The sequence below is a fragment of the Rousettus aegyptiacus genome, unplaced genomic scaffold, assembly GCF_014176215.1.
Source record: "Rousettus aegyptiacus isolate mRouAeg1 unplaced genomic scaffold, mRouAeg1.p scaffold_m13_p_8, whole genome shotgun sequence".
NCBI classification, from domain to species: Eukaryota; Metazoa; Chordata; class Mammalia; order Chiroptera; family Pteropodidae; genus Rousettus; species Rousettus aegyptiacus.
In genome coordinates this window covers 66,660,216-66,680,190 of record NW_023416311.1, presented here as the reverse complement: position 1 = coordinate 66,680,190, position 19,975 = coordinate 66,660,216, and the positions used below count along the sequence as shown (strand labels likewise).

Sequence of the window (19,975 nt, the reverse complement as noted above, 5' to 3'; positions counted from 1 at the left end):
CAGCCTCCCAAGAACAGTTATGACAGAAGTCACTACCCAGGTGATATCTAAGCAGACTTAGCCCTTTGGGAATGGGGCAAAGAAACTTCGGAGCTCACAATGACAACTCTTCTCACATCTCAAGTTCATGGTTCTTGAGTACAAAGAGGGGGTGCCTACCTCACAACGTTGTGAGGAGTAAATAATAATGCATATGTAAAAGGCCTAATGTAGTGCCAGACATATAGTAATTGAACTGTGACCTCAGTGAGTGAACTCAATGAACTATGGATATTATTATTTATTATGGGAAAAGTAGGTGAATTTTTTAATGGCCCTTATTGGGCTGGAGATGGGAAGGTTAAACTGAGAAGCTGAGGAAAAACAAAACTGTTTCAATAGCTGCCTATACGTCGTTTTTGGAAAACATGGAGGTGGATAAGTGTTCAAATAACTAAAATTACCTATATTTAAATACAAATCCTTATTTATACATGTATACTAAGATATGCATAGAGCTCCTCTGGAAGAATGGTTAACAGGTAATAGTGGTTACCTCTAGGGAGGACTTGTACCGGGAATAGTAGCCGGGGGAAATCTTTTTTTTAAATTCGTCATGTGTGTCTATATTATCTACTAAACACTCATGCTTTATTTTTAAATTACATGCTGCTAGTTTAAAATCTCTTCTAAGTTTTGCTGAGTTTGGATGAACTGTGAAATTGAGAATATCTACTTTCAGCTTTTACTGTCAGAGCCCCGCTATCGCCCCTGGCGCCTAGTACCCACCATTGCAGCTGCTCCCTGCAGCCACAGCTGGGCTCCCTCTGAACCTGTTTGTCTCACCAATACTCACAAGGTTACTGCTATAAGTAGTTAACACTCTAATTAAATTATTACCTTCACAGGTACGCCTATGCTTTGATGGTCAACAACCTAGGAACTGTAAAGAATGACATTACTGTCATTCTTCATTCTTGCTGGGCAGGTGAAATATTAGATTATTTGAATTACATATATGCATCCATCATCCTTCTATTTTTTTTTTTCATTTTAAACTTGACAGTTATCAGAAGCAAAAGGACTTTTCTACTTTCTCAGTTATAGTTCAAATACAAATCATTTTAAACATTAAATTTGTATTAATTCATCATTTGCTACAGCAATTTTCTTCTTTGCATATGTCGAAATGGAGGCTATTATTTAATGTACAGAATTTTCCGGTATGCTTCCCTGTGTGTTGGGTAAAAGATTCTGAACTCTGTTTCAGGCTTTTTAGTAGTTCTCTAGGCTATTTATTGTCATATTGTATATTTTTAAAAGTAATGTTTTTATTATTTAAAATCAATATATTCTCATTATTATGGTACTTTGGAAAATCCAGCAAACCATAATAAAATAAAAGCAAGCCCTAATTCCACCATCAGAAGATAACTGCTGTTAACATTTCTATTTTCTTTCAGTTTTTGTAACGCCTGTATGTTTTTATACATAGTTTTGCCAGCAAATTTGGAAGTCTCTAAAGTATGTTTTCATTATGCTGTAAAGTCTGCTCTGGTTAAATATTACCAAGATATTCTTATGAGAAAGTACTGTATTATTAGAAATTGCAAGGCATGTTTAGTATAAAGGGAAAAGGTCATTTTGAATGTCTAATTCAGGGTTAGTATCAGACGCTTCTGTAAATGTCATTATTTGTGTTCCGTTATATAACTGCTGGATGTGTATCACATAGATGACACTTTAGGCTGATTTCCAGGGCATTGCCTTCTCATCCAATAATCTTGTACCCTGGTCTTTGACAAATATTCAGGCATGAATGCTGTTATGGGAAGCTTAAGTAGGTAATGGTGCATGATCCCAGGCAAGAGAGGTAAATCAGGGCCAGGGACTATTAAGGGGCAAAGAGAAACTGTGAATGAGCAGGTTGGTTTGAAATCTGAGCTAGTGTCGACCTCATTAATTTTTGTTTTTATTTTACTTATCGATGTTTTCACCCATTTGGGAAGACAATTTCGATCATGTTCTCTGCAGGATAAGTTCCCAACGAGCCTCAGCCTCAATAAAAGGGCTGGTGGGCGTGTTCCCCGCCGAGGGCCTGCGCTGGACAGTGCGGAGGTTGAGCAAGGACTATAAAGGCCTCGGCTACCGCCAAGCGGCAGCTCCAGACTTCGCAGTGGGAAACGCTCGCCTCGGTGCTCTGCACTGGTATCTGTGCCGAGTACCCGTTTGGACACCGTGAAGATGTCACTCATTGGGGGAAAAAAGGCCAGGAAGGTGAGTCTTCGGGAGACATGTGGGCGCTCTCCGTCCCGGCCAAGGCTCTGGGTCTGGACCTGCTCGCCCGGCACCCGAGCCTCGAGGAGTGCAGAAGGGTCCTTGGAGCCCGGCTGTGACTAGAAGGTGCTCCCAGAAGTTCTCCTGCAGGACCCCAAGGCACTTCTGAGGCCCCCATTCCTGCCCATGTCCAGAACATGGCAGGAATCTATGAGATCTATGTCAACTCCCCAATTCGAGGGCGCCCTCAGAGCTCCGAGACTCCCAACATCTTCTGGGTCCTGCACTCCAACACCAGAGCACTCCCCCATAGGTGTCTCCTAGGCTCACAGGAGCGCCTGCTTCCCGCAAGGCAGTGAGACAAAGGGGCGCTTGTTATATGCCCTACCTCTCTCCTCCTGCCTCCCGACTCCTGAGTGTTTGTATACGCACTACCCTGTGCATCGCTCTGTGCCCTGGATCGGCCACACGGCTAGCGGGCGGTGCGGCCTCAGACGATTTCCCGTCCACGCGTCCAAGCCGCCACTTGGTCTCCCGGCGCCTCTCTGCAGGGTTCTACTTGCACAAAGGAACCGCGGCAGCTTGGTTGCGCAATGGTACGTTTTCTCTCGCAGTTTGGTTTCAGCAATCACAACAAAATGCACTGTGCAGGCCTCGAAACTGGGCACAGAGGGCGCAAGATATCGAGAAAGGGCTGTTAATAAAATTTTAAAACAGCGGCTCCAGCACCTGATAACAAGAAGCAAATCACTTTCCTTGTTGGGATAGGTGTTCCAGTCCAGACTCTAGTTTAGGGGATGGACGAACTGATCGCGAGATTATGGCTGGGTGGGCAGGAAGAGAAAGATAACCAGGCAGGAGGGAATGTGCATGACCCTTGAGTTTCACGGTGCCCAGCCTGTGGCCTGAGGGACAGAGGCCCCCAGAGAATGATAGGGAGGTGGGGAGCGGAGGGGAGGCCAACTGTACCTCCTGGCTGTAAGACCCGTAAGGGCGGGTCTACCGTTCATTGTCATTGCCAGCCAGTCCTATGCCAGGTTTCTAAAGAGATGGCCCCCAAATCAAAAAAGACCCCCACACAAAGAAAAAAGTTAATTCAGTTAAAATTTTAAAATGATATGCAGTATTAATAGATGTATGTCAATGGCCTGAGGAAGCTGTTGAGATGGCAAATGATTATAGGTATCACTAGTTCAATGAGGTTGAGAATTTTTCCCAATCCATAAATCTACTAAAATAATAGTAGAAGAAGACTGGAAAGTATAATGCCTATAGAATTTTTTTTTTTAAATTTGGGGTCCCCATTTGCATACCCATGGATTCTAACCCTCTCCCCAAAAGCAAACTCAGAAAATGAAATATTTTAAAGGATTATCTTTAAAGAAATATATAAGCAACAGAAGGACATAAAATAGAAAAAAAAATATTTCTTTGGTAACCTTGTTTCCATGCATATGTCATTGTTAAAACATGGACAATAATATGTCTATACTTTTGAGTTTATAATTAAAATATATGTTACAAAGCTAACACATGTTCATTGTTAACAACTTGGAAAAGCACTATGAACACCATCTGCTATATTTTGGTATATATCCTGCTAGTTTGTTGTCTAGGCAAATATGTACTTTTATACAAAAAATGGTCTGATATTATACATACTGTTCTTTAATACTTTTTCACAAAATAATATCTCGAGCATTTTTTTCATAGCACATTCCACTTTTTCAAAAAAGCTATTTAGCTTAGGAACAGAGAAGTCTGCATTCTGGGTAGTTAAAAAATGCACAAAATCTAAGTGATTGTTTTCCCAAATGTAATAGCTCAACAAATTTACAAACAGTGTAGTAATGGAATTATCACTAGCCACTCCACCAGTAAACACCAGATTCTTAGCTATGCTATGTATTTAAATGTTTGTGGTACTAGAGTATAAAAACATACACATATTGAGAGTTGCTAACTGACTTGAACAACATGCCATGAGTTATTTCTGTCAAATGAAAGTAGCAAGTCATATTTTATTTATTTGATCCTTGTTTATATTTTTTATATAACTGCACTGCCTAGCTATATGCATATATATCTTGTTAATTGGGTCATAATGATGAAAGTTATAGTTTTAAATGTGACCTTTAGACACATTGAAATCATGATAGAGATCTGGATTTCAAAATTACATGTGTTCAATTCTGTATTTTTGTAGTTGTTATCTCATGGACTTCTATGCTTGAAAAATTCTCTATCTGGAAGGGATATTCAGGAACATATAGCATGATCCGTCTATTTTACTGCTTTAAAGTGAAAATGTCAGTTGTGTCTTCCCTCCGAGTAATATCTGACCAAATGGCATACGAAGGGGCAGTGCAAGGGATGACAATTAAAATAAGGGAGGCTCTAAGAAGGTAGTCAGGATTTAGATGCAAAATCCAATGAATGGTTCTCTCAAATTTATGTAACCTTTGTTATATCAGAATTTGCTTTATCAACCATTATGGTAATAAATAGAGCACAATAGCTAAGTAGTTCCAAGTTTTTCCTTTACACGGTCTTTTAAAGGCTGTCCCACACTCCCACCCCTATTTAAAATCAAATCTAGACACCATTTAAGGATAAAACAGTCAGGAGGCCCTATACTCCCCACCTGGGAGACTTTGTGTACATTACTCAGAGATTCTGAGCCTTAATTATTCATTTGTAAAATCAGAGAGAGTAACTTAAATTGAATATAGAGTACCTTTTAATTTTAAATCCTATTATTCTTTAAAAAAAATTTTTAAATGGTAACACTAGAAAATTACTTTTTAATTCATAAAACCCTTTAAAAACATTAAATTCAAAATTTATCTGTTGAACATTAACACCAGGGTAATTATTGTATAGTACTATAAATAGAATCAGTACAGAGACTGGGCTGGAAATCATTTACGAATTCCTTATTTAGTTGCATCTTCCCTATTCTTGTCATCTTGCACTTGTAGAGTGCAAACAGGCATGCTCATAACCTCTTGGACAGCACAGCATAGCTGCTGTTGTGGAGACTGAATTCTAACAACAAAGATACAAGTCTTTATGGGATTAGGCCATCTCTATGGTAGTTATCTTCTTCTTTCTGTCTTTACCAAGTGTCTTCTGACTTTTCAGTCTTCAAAGTGACTTAATAGCATTATGTGCCACTACTACTTCTTTATCAATTTTAACCTCATTTTAGTTTTTAGATGAAGAAGAAATACTAGTCTTTACCATTTTAAGAATGTGTGCTTAAGTATTTGTTTGAGGCTACAACAAAAACTTTTATTTCATTCTTCTGCAGATATTTCTTCAAACATAACATCTTCCTACAATATTCTTCGAAGCTCTCAAATGTCTTCTAAAAGACCACGCCTCCCCCATCCCCAACACACACGTATACACAAACTTTCATTATATAAGCATGCTAGTTGTTTGCCTTATAGGACAGTAACATGAATTTATAAATATACATGTACGTTCTGATAATTCTAAAGAACCCATACATTTCAAGAATATGATAGCAAAAGTATGGCAAATAGAACATTGTCTTAAAAATTCAAGCAGCTTTTTTTCTTCCCCCTCATCTGAAATTTTAGGGCATCCTAGAACGTTTAAACTCTGGAGAGGTTGTGATTGGAGATGGAGGGTTTGTCTTTGCACTGGAGAAGAGGGGCTATGTGAAGGCAGGCCCCTGGACCCCGGAGGCTGCTGTGGAGCACCCAGAAGCAGGTTGGTGCATTGCTCTATTTGAAGTTCTCATAAAAGACCACTAGGTTGACCCAAACCTAGAAGCATACCATCAAACAGATGCATTCATGCCACATTTTCCAAATATTTATTATTGCCCGCTGGCACTGTGTTTGGTATGTAAGTATGGATTCATATGCTGATAAGCATAATGCCCCTCCTTATTGCTGTCACCAATGTTTACCTTTTGGTCTCTGCCCCTCACTCTAGATGAGTCTAGTACCTGGCTCAAGGCCTTCCTCTCTGCCCCTCCCTCTCCCACCTCTCTAGGTGACTTCAGATTCCAGCACTCTTCCCATTAGTGCCTTGATCTCCTCATCTCCAATTGAACTCTCCCTCCACCCCCACCTGAGCATCCCACTCCTAGGCCTTGCCATCACCAATAGCTGTCCACCTCTGAAATCTCAATGAACAGAACTTCAGTCTCTGACCACCACTTCCTATCTTTTCTGTTCACTCTCTCTAATACTGCCATTCCTCAATGTCATCAAGAATTCTCAGTTTTTCATCCCTTCCATTTTAGTGTTTATTATCCATTCTTCTACATGTGTCATCCTTCCCTCCTTACCAATTTAAGTTACAATTTACAGTATCACTCACTATATTGTAGATAGCCTCCATTGTATATGTGCCAACTGGTTAAATTCATTGTATACTAGCCCCACCCTATTTAAATTTAATTATCTACATAGCCTGCACACATACCTATATACTTTATTCTCACTTTCTTTTTTGACTACAAATCTTTTATGGCCAGGAGGGGAAGTGGGATGCAACCTGAGGGAGATTATATGTATATGTATGTAATATCTCTCAGTTATATACGTACAAAGCATAGTTAGATAGTACCCTTGTAAATTTAACTTGAGAAATGAAAGTCTGGAATTCCATAGCGAACTCTAAAAGGTCAAATAAAATTTTGCAGTATTTTGTCAGTGGGATAATATGTTTGCAGCAAAATCATTTAGGGATAAAATGTGACCTGAATTAATGTGAGGATATTTATAATTGTGTACCATTTAGTGAGGGTAGTCATATATTTTGATGCAAAAAAAAAAGTATTAATGTGTTTCATTGAGGGGGAGGCATGCTTCAGGCCCTAATGAGAGTGTTACATAATATATAATACATATGTATACATTAACTTTCTAAAATTCCTCAAAATTCTGGATTCCAAACACATTTGGTCCCAAAATGGCTTGGAAAAGGGATTGTGGCTCTATAGCATAACCTCCCCTTTCTCACCATTTCCAGCTATAAAAAGTCAAGCCCAGTTCTAATAAAAATGTTTCAGGTGCAATCTAGCTTGCCAGGAAATTTTCAGGGTCTATCTCAATTCTAGGTATCACCTAGCCTAAGTTAGAAAACCACCTGCGGATACACAAATTCATTTACGTAAAATAGCATGAAAACTGACCGTCACTCTCATGCAGAGCATGAATATTGTAAACATTTTTCATCCCCCCAAAAACTAAACACACCTTATGAAACACTGTGAAGATAAATTAGCAAATAGCAGTGATGGTGATGATAATTTGCCTTTAAGATTAATAAGAATAAAATTCAATTAAAATGACTACAGAATTCATGAATTTTTGTCTTTCTGTATTTTTTTCTGAATTTTTGTTTTTCTCGATTAACAAGTAAACGTATCACAAGTAAGGTCTTTTCTTATTATTTAGACATTAAAAATGGACACTTGTCTTCATAAAACCCCAATGCTATATAGGTCACACAGACTCATGGAATTTTGAAACTCTTTTTTCATTGTAGAGATGAAGAAATTGCCACCTTGATGGTGTAGGTAAACAGTTTGTCCAAAATCACACAGTTGATTATAGCTGAGTTGGGAAGATTCCAGTTTCACTGACTCCTTCTGCCTATGACCTTTCCTCTATATAATGTCACATTAAAAAATACCTGTGAGGATCTAAAAATTTGTAAGGATACCCACTCAGCAACTTAGTCAAGAGACTGGGTAGCATTTAGGTTCTGTGGTGCTAAAATAAAACTAGTATAATGAAGAGTTTAAAACCATAACAGGAATGTAATTAATTAGTACAGGCTGTGTCCTCGTCATAGGAAGCAGTTACCCTATTACTGGTTAGAGGATGACTCAGGAGTTTTATGATGAGAGAAAACAAAAAGTAGAAATTGAAAAGATATCCAGAAATTATCAAACTAATTATTCTACTGACATTTATGGCAAAAGTGGTGGTTTTTGAACCTACTGTAATCAGCATTGAATTCAGCAAGGAATTCAGGTTTGCTGGGTCTGGAAGGCTTTGGGGAATGTGAATTTATAATAATTTCCCTCCAAGGTAAGTCTAAGTTGTGTCACATTTTGAGAAGCACCTCAGTTTTAGGAATGGTAGAATAATCAAATCACTAAGAACAAGGAGGTGGCTCACCACTCTCTGAACAATCTGATAAAACGATATAAACCCTCTGCTCTATAAAATGCATATGTATACAAACAATTTGCCTACCATTCCAAGGTTTTTCCAGAGTCTCTGGAAATCTACCTAAAGACAACCTGGGTGGACTTCCTATTTATAAACCATGTCATTCTAGTGTACAGAAACCTATTCTACAGGCCCTGCAACCCCTGCTCCAATTATAGCAGCTCATCTGATTGGTACATGGATACCCATAGCAGGTGTTTTTAATTGGTTCTGTTGCTAATTAGAACAAGTTCAAAGCCCCCTAATTTAGGCATCCTTTAAAATTCCCACTGAGAATTAAAGTGTCCATGATTTTAAAAACAAAGATTTGGCTTCAAGCTTTGAAACCCATTTCCTGAAATTCAGGGGAGTTTTTTTTATTCACTTATTTGTCCATTTAAAACAAAAACTGAGTGTTTTCCATGAAGATGGCATCGAAAGTGAAGAACGAAGCCCCTACCTCCCCTGAAGCCAAAGCCAAACAAAAGTTTTGAAGGCAAAAAAGCAGTGCTGAAAGATGTCCTCAGCCACCAAAAAAAAAGAAGGAGGAGAAGAAGAAGGAGAAGGAGAAGGAGAAGGAGAAGGAGAAGGAGAAGGAGAAGGAGAAGGAGAAGGAGAAGGAGAAGGAGAAGGAGAAGGAGAAGAAGCAGAAGAGGAGGAGGAGGAGGAGGAGGAGGAGGAGGAGGAGGAGGAGGAGGAGGAGGAGGAGGAGGAGGAGGAGAAAAAATACACATGTCACCCACCTTTCAAGGGCCCAAGACACTGTGGCTCTGAAAGCAGCCCAAACACCCTCAGTAGAGCACCCCCAGAGAAACAAGCCTGGTCACTATGCCATCATCAAGTCTCTCCTGACTACCAAGTCAGCCATGAAGATAGAAGACAACAATACACTCATGTTTATTGTGGATGTCAAGACCAACAAGCACTAGGTCAGACAGACTGTGAAGAAGCTCTATGACATTGACGTGGCCAAGGTCAATGCCCTGATCAGATAATGGCCGAATGGAGATAAGAAGGCATGTGTTCAACAGGCTCCCAACTATGATACTTTGGATGTTGCCAACAAAATTGAGATCATCTAAACTGAGTCCAGCTGGCTAATTCTAAATATAAAATGTTTTCACTGTAAAAACAAAAACAAACAAACAAACAAAACAAAAAACATTGAGCTTTCCATGTTCTTTGCAGTCTACCAGGCACCTAGGATGCAAAGATGCCAGACTCATTGCCAGTCTCAGCCCCCGAGGGCTCAGAACTCCAGTGTCCTAATAACTTCCTAGCCACTAGTGTAGTTGTTTCCAGACTTTTAGATTTCATAGGCCTCTGAAACTTCAAAATAAATTTCAGGGGCTGATATTAGATTGCTGATTTCTTACTTTGCCCAGTTACTTCCCCTGACGAAACAAAAACCAGATAAGTCTCACTATTACTTTATAAAATGAGCATTATTTCACTGTCTTAGTATGGAGGTTCTCAACAAGGCTAAAAATAAGAATCAGTTAGGGAACCCTCAAAAAAAATATAGTCTGTGCCCTGCTCCAAACCAATTAAATTAGAATATTTGTGGGATTGACCCTAGATCCAATTAGTTTTTAAAAGCTTGCAGGTTATCTAATGGGCAACCAGGATTTAGGACCACTATTTTAGAGCACAGAATAGGTGATTCTTTAAATTGAATACATTTGGTTATATATATATATACACACATATATGTAAACTTTTATCATATTTCTTCTAACTGGGGAAAGCTTTGCCATTTGGCATTCATCCATGGACATGTTTGGGAACCTTGCTCCAATTCTTATTCTACTCTGCTACCAGAAACGTGTGGTTATGTGCCTTTTGAAAACATCATCGGTTAATAAATTGATAGCAATTAATGTCTTTCTTCATTCAATCTCCCAGTTCGCCAGCTTCATCGAGAGTTCCTCAGAGCTGGATCAAATGTCATGCAGACCTTCTCCTTTTATGGGAGTGAAGACAAGCTGGAGAACCGGGGAAACTATGTTGCAGAGAAAATATCTGTGAGTAAAACCATGCATGGCACTCTCAGAAGGGTATAGTGGATATACAGGTCATCACCAAAGTTGTCACAGAGAAAAATGTTGAGCCTTTTCAGAGTTTTGTTTTGTTTTCAATAATACGGAAATGAGATATATGTGAATAACACTCTTAGGTGTTATCTGGAGACCCCAAAATTGACAGAAAGGTATTTCATGAAACATATCAGAGAAGAGATATTTGATGATTAGTGATTCTCTTAGTTTCTTGACTAGTTGCTGAGTGGGTATCCTTACAAATTCTTAGATTCTCACAGGTTTTTAATGTGGCACGGTGTAGGGGAAAGGTCATAGGCAGAAGGAATAAGTGAACCTGGAATCTTCCTCGCTTAGCTACAATCAACTGTGTGATGTTGGGCAAGCTATTTACCTTTCCCATCAAGGTGGCAATTTTTTCATCTCTAAAACAAAAAAGGGTTTCAAAATTCCATGTCTGCATGACTTACAACACTGAGGTTTTTCGAAGTGCCCATTTTTAATATCTAAGTAATGAAAAAAAACTTACTTGTGATACATTTACCTGTTAATTAACAAAATACAGAAAGACAAAAATTCATGAATTCTGTAGTCATTTTAATTGCATTTTATTCTTATTAATCACAAAGGCAAATTATCATCAGTATCACCACTATTTGGTAGGTATTCTTTTAAGTGCAGCTTAGGCATTGAAAGAGACCAGATCTTTTATGTAAAGACTTCTACCCTCTCACAGACCTTTGGTATAATGTCATATGGTAGATACCATCATTAGATTTATTTTTTCATCACAATTATTGGTGTTACTATTACTGCAAATTGCTCAACTTGGTAAAGCACTGAAGTATTTCTTCACTGTCACCTTCTGGAATCAAATCACCATTGTGACATATAACTTTGATGTGGCCATTTGAATAATAATTTTGTTTCAATTTCACATGAAAATGCAGATGTATTATATACTCACTGTTTTAGGGGCAGAAAGTCAATGAAGCTGCTTGTGATATTGCCCGGCAAGTGGCTGATGAGGGAGACGCTTTGGTGGCAGGAGGCGTGAGTCAGACACCTTCATACCTCAGCTGCAAGAGTGAAATTGAAGTTAAAAAAGTATTTCAGCAACAGTTAGAGGTCTTTATAAGGAAGAATGTGGACTTCTTGATTGCAGAGGTAAACAAAGATATAATCAAAGATGGGACACTAAGTACACTTAGTACATTGTTCTCTGCCTTTGGTATTCATGAGGACCATGTGCTATTAGGTACCAATCATGACTAGTAATAGTAATATTTAGTTTTAAAATCTTTATTCAATGTAGAGCTCTTACTGAATTTGATTCAGTTAATCTAATACAGTGTTCTTCAAACCTTTTGATGGCAATCCACAAAAAGATATTGCTATTCTATTTCATTTTTAAAATGCTGGTGGGTCTCAGTGTCAAATTCTTAACATTCAAAATATTTCAAATTCAGAGTTTTAAGGTCAGTCACCTAGTAATAATTAAATTATTAAGCAATAGAATAAGTTTTCAAATTGTTTGGGGGAAACAAGATTAAAAGTATCTTAATCTTATCCTATTTCAGTATTTTGAACACGTTGAAGAGGCTGTGTGGGCAGTTGAAGCCTTGAAGGCATCTAGAAAACCAGTGGCAGCGACCATGTGTATTGGCCCAGAAGGAGATTTGCACGGCGTGTCCCCTGGCGAGTGTGCAGTGCGTCTAGTTAAAGCAGGTGATGATGGATTTTGATAGATTTGCTATTAATGAGTCTTTTAAAATGACATACAAATTCAGATCTATTTATGAATCACTATATGCTAACTTTATTAACAGGAAAACCATTTATTAACTTTTTTAGAAATATTGATAATATTATTATTGAGTCCTAAAGAGAAAAAATGTTGTTGTTGTTGTTGTTTAAAAAAAAAAAAAGTATACATACATACCAGCCTTTGAGCAACTAGACCTATGCTGAAGGTTTAACAATTAGGAATAAGAAGAATTTTGGTAAACCAAAATGAGCATTAGGAAAAATTGTGCTTTAAAAAAATTTTAATTTATCTCAAGTTGAGGTCTTTAAACTTTAATAACTTTTAAGTCAGTTGCCCTCTTTGCCAAAGTTTTTCCATTCTTGTAAATTACAAGTATGCTTTGAATTTTGTAATTGGTATAATAAATCAAAAAATCCTTTGATATGAAATAGTGACCACCTAATTTATCTTTTTATATAATTTCCATTCCTAATATTGAATTTCATTTAAATCAGGAAAAAGACAGATTGTTTTCCAATCTGCCTCAATTTTAACACAAGAAATAGCTCAGTGTCAGTGAAGGAGTCCGACTCATTCCATGGAATGGAGAGATTTTGATTGGCTATTTTTTTTTGTTCCTGATTTCTATCCAAATCCCGATATTTCATGAAAGTCACTTCACACTTTTCATTAACTATAACAATTATTTATATTTAGGAATGAAATTGTATTATCTTAATTTTTGGTAATATAAAAATAGGGAGAGAAGCAAGTTAACTTGTCTCAAGAAGATCAGAGGAGGCCTTCATCATCCTTGTTGTGAATTGGCAAGGATTCTTAGCCTGCAATTCATCCTTCCCTCACCATTCTGTTCAGAGTAGGTAGTTACAGTGTTTAAAATCATTATACTCTTTTTACATCTTTTGTAGCACTTCACACTTATCTCATTTATCTCTTTAATGTCTGACTTTCACTAGATTGTAAGATCTAAGAGGACAGAGACTGTTTTGCTCAGCATTGAGTGCCCTGTGCCTAGCACATAATAGGTCCTTAATAAATATCCATCTAATAAATCTAGTCTATCTTCCAATGTTAGATCAAATTCTACCTCCATGTACCCTTACATAATCATCTCTACACCAAATGATCACCTCCTCTCAGCAACTATAACACCTTCCATATATACCCCTCATTTGGTATATCCTCAACTGACATTTTCTAATCTATGAGAATGTTCATAGAGTTCTGTAGTCCAATACATTTAGAAAATGCTATATTAAACCAAGTTAAGCAGGTCTATTTACTGCAGAACTTCTCAGAGCCTTTTTTACGTCCCATAGACATAGTAAATAGCTACTACCTAACTTAATTGATCAGAGAACCTTATTTTCATATAGAAACTTTAGGAAGCTTTGTACTAAAATATAAAATCCTTGGTGTCAGTGACTATGTCCTATATTTACATTTCTCTAGAACCCCTCACAAAGACCCTTATACCTAATAGAAATCCAATAACTCACCAGTGTATGATTAATTCATGAGTGTAATAACATCAAGCAAGGAAAGAAAAACTCTGGCAGCAGAATATCCTCCTAAAAAAAATAAAGGAAAGAAAAAAAATAGAGAAATCACAATCCAAGTGAGATGTTAAGTAAGCTGTTGGATACACAAGTCTGGAATCCAATGGCAAGGTCAAGAATAGAGAGAGAAATTTAGGAGAGTCCTGGATCTAGAGGTGCTGGAAGCCCTGGGGCTAAAAAGGAAGTGTGGGCGAAGAGCAGAAGATGGCTCAGTAGGATCCTGGAACGATGCAGGATTGAAAGGTTCAGACTTGAACCTCCTCAGACTTGAGGAGGGGTTGGCACATAATATCCAAAAATAGCAGCCAGGGAAATAAGAGCAATACTCAGGGCATGTGGGAAATTCTCAGAAGCCAAGAGAAAGGGAGTGTTGATGAAGAAGGGGGTGATCCTCCAGACTGAAAGCTGCTGAAACATGGCGTAAAAGGAGAACAGAGATGCGACTACTGGATTTGGTAAGATTGAGGTCATCAGTGTCCTTGACAAAAACTGATTCAGAGGAATGACTGGGAGGGAGGCCCAATTGGAACAAAAAATGAAGAGCAAACTGTATACCTAGCCCAGCAAGGAGACGCCTGCCACAAAAAACCAAATACCTCAGCTTGCAGCATCAGCTCTGCTGCTCCTAGAATCTGGATTAGTGATATTATTAAATTGGCCTGAGGAAAGAGAACATTGATTTATTCTTCAAATGAGTGCTACAGTAACCATGGGTGCAATTGAGAAGCTGGGAGTGCTGAAAAATCATTATGCTTGCAATATAATGTCAAAGATGGAAAATTGACTATTAAAATTTGAAGTTAAAAAAAACCCTTATAATGATTTAAAAAAAAAAAAAAAAAGATGGACAGCCAAGTGTGTATAAATGACACTTCAATTATACCAGACTCTTCAAAGCACTTTTCACAGAAAGCACTTGATGCCCGTTTGTAATCATTCTTGCCTAAAGGTAAGATAAGTTTGCAGGGAGCAAGGCTCAAATGTTGTATTTCTAAATTCACCATTGTAAATAAAAGCTTCGCTTCCTGTGATTTAGAAAGGAGAGCTGGGCCTCCCTGTATATGGTGACTCCCCACAGCTAAAATGTTCTTTCCACTTTCAGGAGCTTCCATCATTGGCGTGAACTGCCATTTTGACCCCACAATTAGTTTACAAACAGTGAAGCTCATGAAAGAAGGCCTGCAGGCTGCCCGGTTGAAAGCCCACCTGATGACTCAGCCCTTGGCCTACCACACTCCTGACTGCAACAAACAGGGATTTATCGATCTGCCAGAATTCCCCTTTGGTAAGAGAGGCATTCTATACACCCTCTTGATGTCTTTATGTTTGACGAATTCCAAATAAATCTATAGCCATAGACCTTTATCCTGGTAAAAAAAAAAAAAAAAAAATGGCTGCATATCTTCTCATCTCTAGCCCCTTACTTCCCTCCCTACGGCCACAAGCTCTTTGATATTGGACAGCAGGAGAAGGAAAAGATGGGACCAACAAGCAGAAAAGACCTCTGAACTTATGTGTAAAAGCAAAGTTGAATCAATACCTATATAAACAACTAATTAGTCATACTTTCAGATTGGTAAAAAGGATGTTCTCATGGTGAGATCAGAGAAGGTTTGGGTTTTGGTTCGAGCTCTGTTGCTGAGTTGCATAACCTTAGCAAAATTCCTTAGTTCCTCTAGACTCAATTTTCTCATCAGAAAATAAGAAGGTTAGCCCAGGTTATCTCCAGGATCCTTTTCTCCTGTTTTGATTGTTGCTCAGATACTCCAGGGTTTGAGGGTGGAGAGAAGATACCATCATTAGATTACTGTATGACAAATTTGAAAGAAGAAACTAAGCAGATGAAGTACGGGAATACTTGCAATCTCAGCAGAGGGATAAAGTCTTTCAGTGCATTTTGGTAGTGAGGGTAAGTCTCCTTTGAAGATCAAGCGTAGAGGTGTCAGCAGGGCCAGAGCATGAGCAGCCTCCTATTCCATTCCTAGGTCCTTATACTGTACGTATTCTATATACTATAGGCACCCTCAGAGAAGTAAGATATTATAAAATAATCACTCTAAAAGAGCAAAAGAAGAATAGCAAAGCATTTGTTATTGCTGTATAACAAATTACTGTAAAACTTAGCATTTATTGGCTTATAGTTTCTGTGGGTCATGAATTCAGGAGCAGCTTAGCTGGGTGGTTTTTGCTCAGGGTTTAAGAAGTTGCAGTCCAGTCATTGGCCAGGGCTATCGTAATCTGAAGGCCTGATGGGGACTGGGAGATTTATCTCCAAGCTCTTTTAGTTGGCTGTTGGGAGTCGGTGTCAGTTTCTTGCTGTCTGTTGACTGGAGGCCTCAGTTCCTCCGCTCATGGGCCTTTCCACTGTGGTGTTTGAATGTTCCCACACCATGGCGGCTGGCTTTCCCCAGGGTAAGTGTTCCAAGAGAGAACAAGGGAGAAACCATGATGCCTTTTGCGATGTAGCCCCAGAAGTCAGAGACCATTTTCTGCCATATTTTATTGCTCTCACAGACCAACCTGATATAACGTGGGAGAGGGACAGACTGCACAAGGGTGAGAACATCAGAGGGCAGTGGTCATGGGGAGCCATTGTGAAGGCTGGCTACCACAGCATTTAAAACTGGATATATAGACACAAAGTAGCTAATAGTTTTTAAAAGTTAAGAATTAAATATTGACAATGTATTTATCTCATTTATTGAAGACTACATACTTATTACAGCTGTTCATTTTGAATACTTTGTTTAAAAAAAGAATTTGGGCATAATGCTGTTTATTGTAGGGCTGGAGCCCAGAGTTGCAACCAGATGGGATATTCAGAAATATGCCAGAGAAGCCTACAACCTGGGGGTCAGGTACATTGGCGGATGCTGTGGATTTGAGCCCTACCACATCAGGGCAATTGCAGAGGAACTGGCCCCAGAAAGGGGATTTTTGCCACCAGCTTCAGAAAAACATGGCACCTGGGGAAGTGGTTTGGACATGCACACCAAACCATGGGTTAGAGCAAGGTAAGAATCTTTAAACTATATTTACCAAACCAAACTCATGCAGATTATATATCCAAGGGAAGTCATTACAAAGAGTATAGCTAATTTGCTGTGTGATGATAGAGTCAGTTCTCTTCCTTAAATTCTGTCACAGAAATATTTATAAAACATCTTTATGGAGTGATTTCTGGGGAATGTTTAAGAATATAGAATGTAAATAATATAAGTTTCAATGAAATGTTGATTTCATGCTCTAGGAAACCATCCATGTGGGGGACACTAACATTGAATCAATTGATTGTTAAGATTTAAGTATAACTTAAGTATAACAAATGGTAATCAAGTGCCTGTTCTGTGCCAAGCATGATTCTTGGAGCTGGGGATACAATGGTGAGTAAGATAGAAAAGGTCTTTGCCCTCAGAGCTTGCATTCCAGTGGGGCAGATGAGCAATAAACAGATTTTACATCAGGGAGTATGAAGGGCACTAGGAACAGAGAAATGAAAAGCTATGGCCCCTAGCTTAAAGAATCTCAAGGTATGCTAGGGAAAATAGATAAGAAAGCCAAGGTATTATAGTGTGGTAACTGCTTTAATCATAAAAGCATAGATTAAAAAAAAGAATAATAACAATGAAAAGAAGGACTATCTCTGCCTAATAGAAAGATGTTTCAGTAGTAAGGATTTGTTGGTTGGGCTTTAAAGGGCTAAGTAGGCTTCCACAAGATAGGGAAAGGGGTGGAGGGTTGAGTGCTCCAAGCAGAGGGAGTAGTTCTGCTCTGTTCAACCAACATTAACTGAGCACAGCTTTGTCAGACACTGTTGTGGACACTGAGAGTTTAAGAGGTTGCAGTCCAGGTAAGCAATGTGGACAAGGGACAACCCCGTCTCCAAGGAATTAACAGTCTAGTTAGGCAGAGAGATAAACATGTGAGTTCAAACTGACATAAAGAGTTCAAAAACAAAGATATGTACAGATGTTATGTGGTCTGAGCTAATGGCCCATGGGGGCACAAGGCAGAGGGAGGTGAAAGAAGGATTTCTGAGAAAGTAGATGCCCAGCTAGATTTTGAAGTGTGAATTACATTGCCAGATAAGGAAATGGCCTACGGGAAACAGCTTACAGGACAGCACTAAGAGATGCAAAGAGAATAGTGTATTAAGAATATCAGAGACAGAATTTGATAGAAGACACATGTCAGGAAGAGGAGGCAGCCTTTTATTCATGCTCATGAGCTGGGTATGACCTCATCCCAATGGCAGTGAGGAGACTGGAGGGTTGCAAGCGGTCTAGGACAGGTTAAGATTTGCAAGTTAGCAAGTTTTAATAGCCTTGAGACTGGGAAACCTCTGAGGAAGCCTTCGTTAAAATGATACCAGACATAATGAAGCCTAAACTAGACAGAGATGATAGATATAGAAAGAAGTAGGCAGGATCCATAGAATGAGAGGTACAGAGGTAATACTGGATTTGAGCAAATTGTGCTCAGCTGGTAATACTGGATTTGAGCAAATTGTGCTCAGCTGGTTTGTGAGGCAGAGTGCCAAAAAGTGAGGATGGAGAGGTAGGGTAAATTGGATAGAAAATGTCCCTATTCTAATTCTTAGCTTTTAATCCCTTTGCATATGCTAAAGAGAAGGAATTCAAAGTAATTTTAGACCTACTGATTCTGGGGCAGCGGCAGGGGGATTTAGTTTTAGTCCAGATTACTGAATGTGCAAAGATGAGTTCAATGACATGAAGACCGACACTCTGGGAGGAGTCTAACATGTATTTTGTTCACTCAGGACCAGGAAGGAATACTGGGAGAATCTTCAGGTAGCCTCGGGCAGGCCATACAACCCTTCAATGTCAAAGCCTGATGCCTGGGGAGTGACCAAAGGAACAACTGAGCTGATGCAGCAGAAAGAAGCCACAACTGAGCAGCAGCTGAAGGAGCTCTTTGAAAAACAGAAATTCAAATCTGCATAGTAGCCTCAGTGGAACCCAATTTTGTGAATTCCTCTGTTTGAGTCACAGTTCTTAGAAATAAGGAAAAAATGGTTAAAAAGCTATGGTCATATTAACGCCAGCATACACATAAAATTGGTATGAGCTGAACAAAAAGAATTACAAATAGCTTCTGACGATTTTAAAAGTATATTTTAGAAGTTTCCTTAGAAGCAAAATAAGTAAAGAAGTAAATCTTAAGCAGGTTTACTAAGCACCCACCATGTATAAGGTATTAATGAAATCACTGTGGCTAAAGAAAAGTAATTCAGACATTAATCCTACTTCAAGAAGTTTGCAGGCTAGTAAAGAGGATTAGATGTGAGCTGTCATAAATGGCTCAGCAACCAGATAGGGGCAGATAAAGTGCTATAGGGAAGTGCCTTCCAAGCTCCTTTGAACACGACCCTTAGCAAGAAACACAATTTATATAATGACCAGTAAAACATATAGCATTCAACCATTGAAACAAAATGTGTGATCCATTCTGGCATTTTCTATTCCATTCATTTCCATCCTATTTCATTAATAAAACATAACATACTGGTTGGGATTCCTCAAACTAAGTATATGACCCATTACATAAACTGGTTTTGGCCCAACGTAGTTTGAAAAACACTGCTATGGGACATGTTAGCTCTGCGAACTTTCTTATTTCTGTAAGTTTGTTTTTAGAAGATCGGTCACATGGGACCTAATCAATAAGCATGCAAAGTCCAGAATCCTGCTCTCAGAATTCCAGAGCTGCTCTCTTTGCCGACCCATTTTGACCACTAAAAAGTATATTGACCAATAGGGAGGGGGCCAGAAAGGGTTGTTATCTAGGTCCTCTCCATCCTACTCAGAACTGAATCCACCTACATGCCTCCAGTCTGTAAGGCTGAGGAGCAATGAGCTTATGTCACTTTGATAGCTTGAAGCATAATAAAGAGAGAGCGAAATTCTCCAAACTTTACCCAGGTTTCTTAGGTTGAGAGCTATGATATTTTTTACTTAATAATATCTACTCTCCTATGAGAGCTCAAGCCTGATGATGCAAGACCATTAAAATAAACATGGCTACTCTTCATGTATTAGGAAACAGTTCATGCTGCTTTTTAAACATTCTTGGATTGATTCTACTGTTTTGCAATTGTAATTTCTTCAGCTATTAAAAAAGGAAGAGCAATGA

General features: G+C 38.6%; 1 protein-coding gene and 1 pseudogene across 1 annotated transcript; one reads left to right on the top strand and one right to left on the bottom strand.

Moving 5' to 3' along the window:
- The window catches only part of LOC107497233, a 20,816-nt pseudogene extending 9,249 nt beyond the window's left edge, over positions 1–11,567 (bottom strand).
- BHMT (betaine--homocysteine S-methyltransferase) lies at positions 2,110–19,975 on the top strand. The gene is made up of 8 exons (XM_016118851.2): positions 2,110–2,256; positions 5,865–5,997; positions 10,365–10,483; positions 11,471–11,662; positions 12,076–12,223; positions 14,925–15,107; positions 16,608–16,836; positions 18,603–19,975. The coding sequence occupies exons 1-8, from the start codon at positions 2,224–2,226 to the stop codon at positions 18,784–18,786; spliced, it is 1,221 nt and encodes a 406-aa protein (XP_015974337.2). The 5' UTR covers positions 2,110–2,223; the 3' UTR covers positions 18,787–19,975.

What these genes read in the sequence shown, in the direction of transcription:
- BHMT (XM_016118851.2), top strand. Translation starts at nt 2,224, where the DNA reads ATGTCACTCATTGGGGGAAAAAAGGCCAGGAAG. An exon ending in ATGTTGCAGAGAAAATATCT is followed by an intron (nt 10,484 to 11,470) that starts GTGAGTAAAACC and finishes TCACTGTTTTAG; the next exon opens with GGGCAGAAAGTCAATGAAGC. An exon ending in AAACCATGGGTTAGAGCAAG is followed by an intron (nt 16,837 to 18,602) that starts GTAAGAATCTTT and finishes TTGTTCACTCAG; the next exon opens with GACCAGGAAGGAATACTGGG.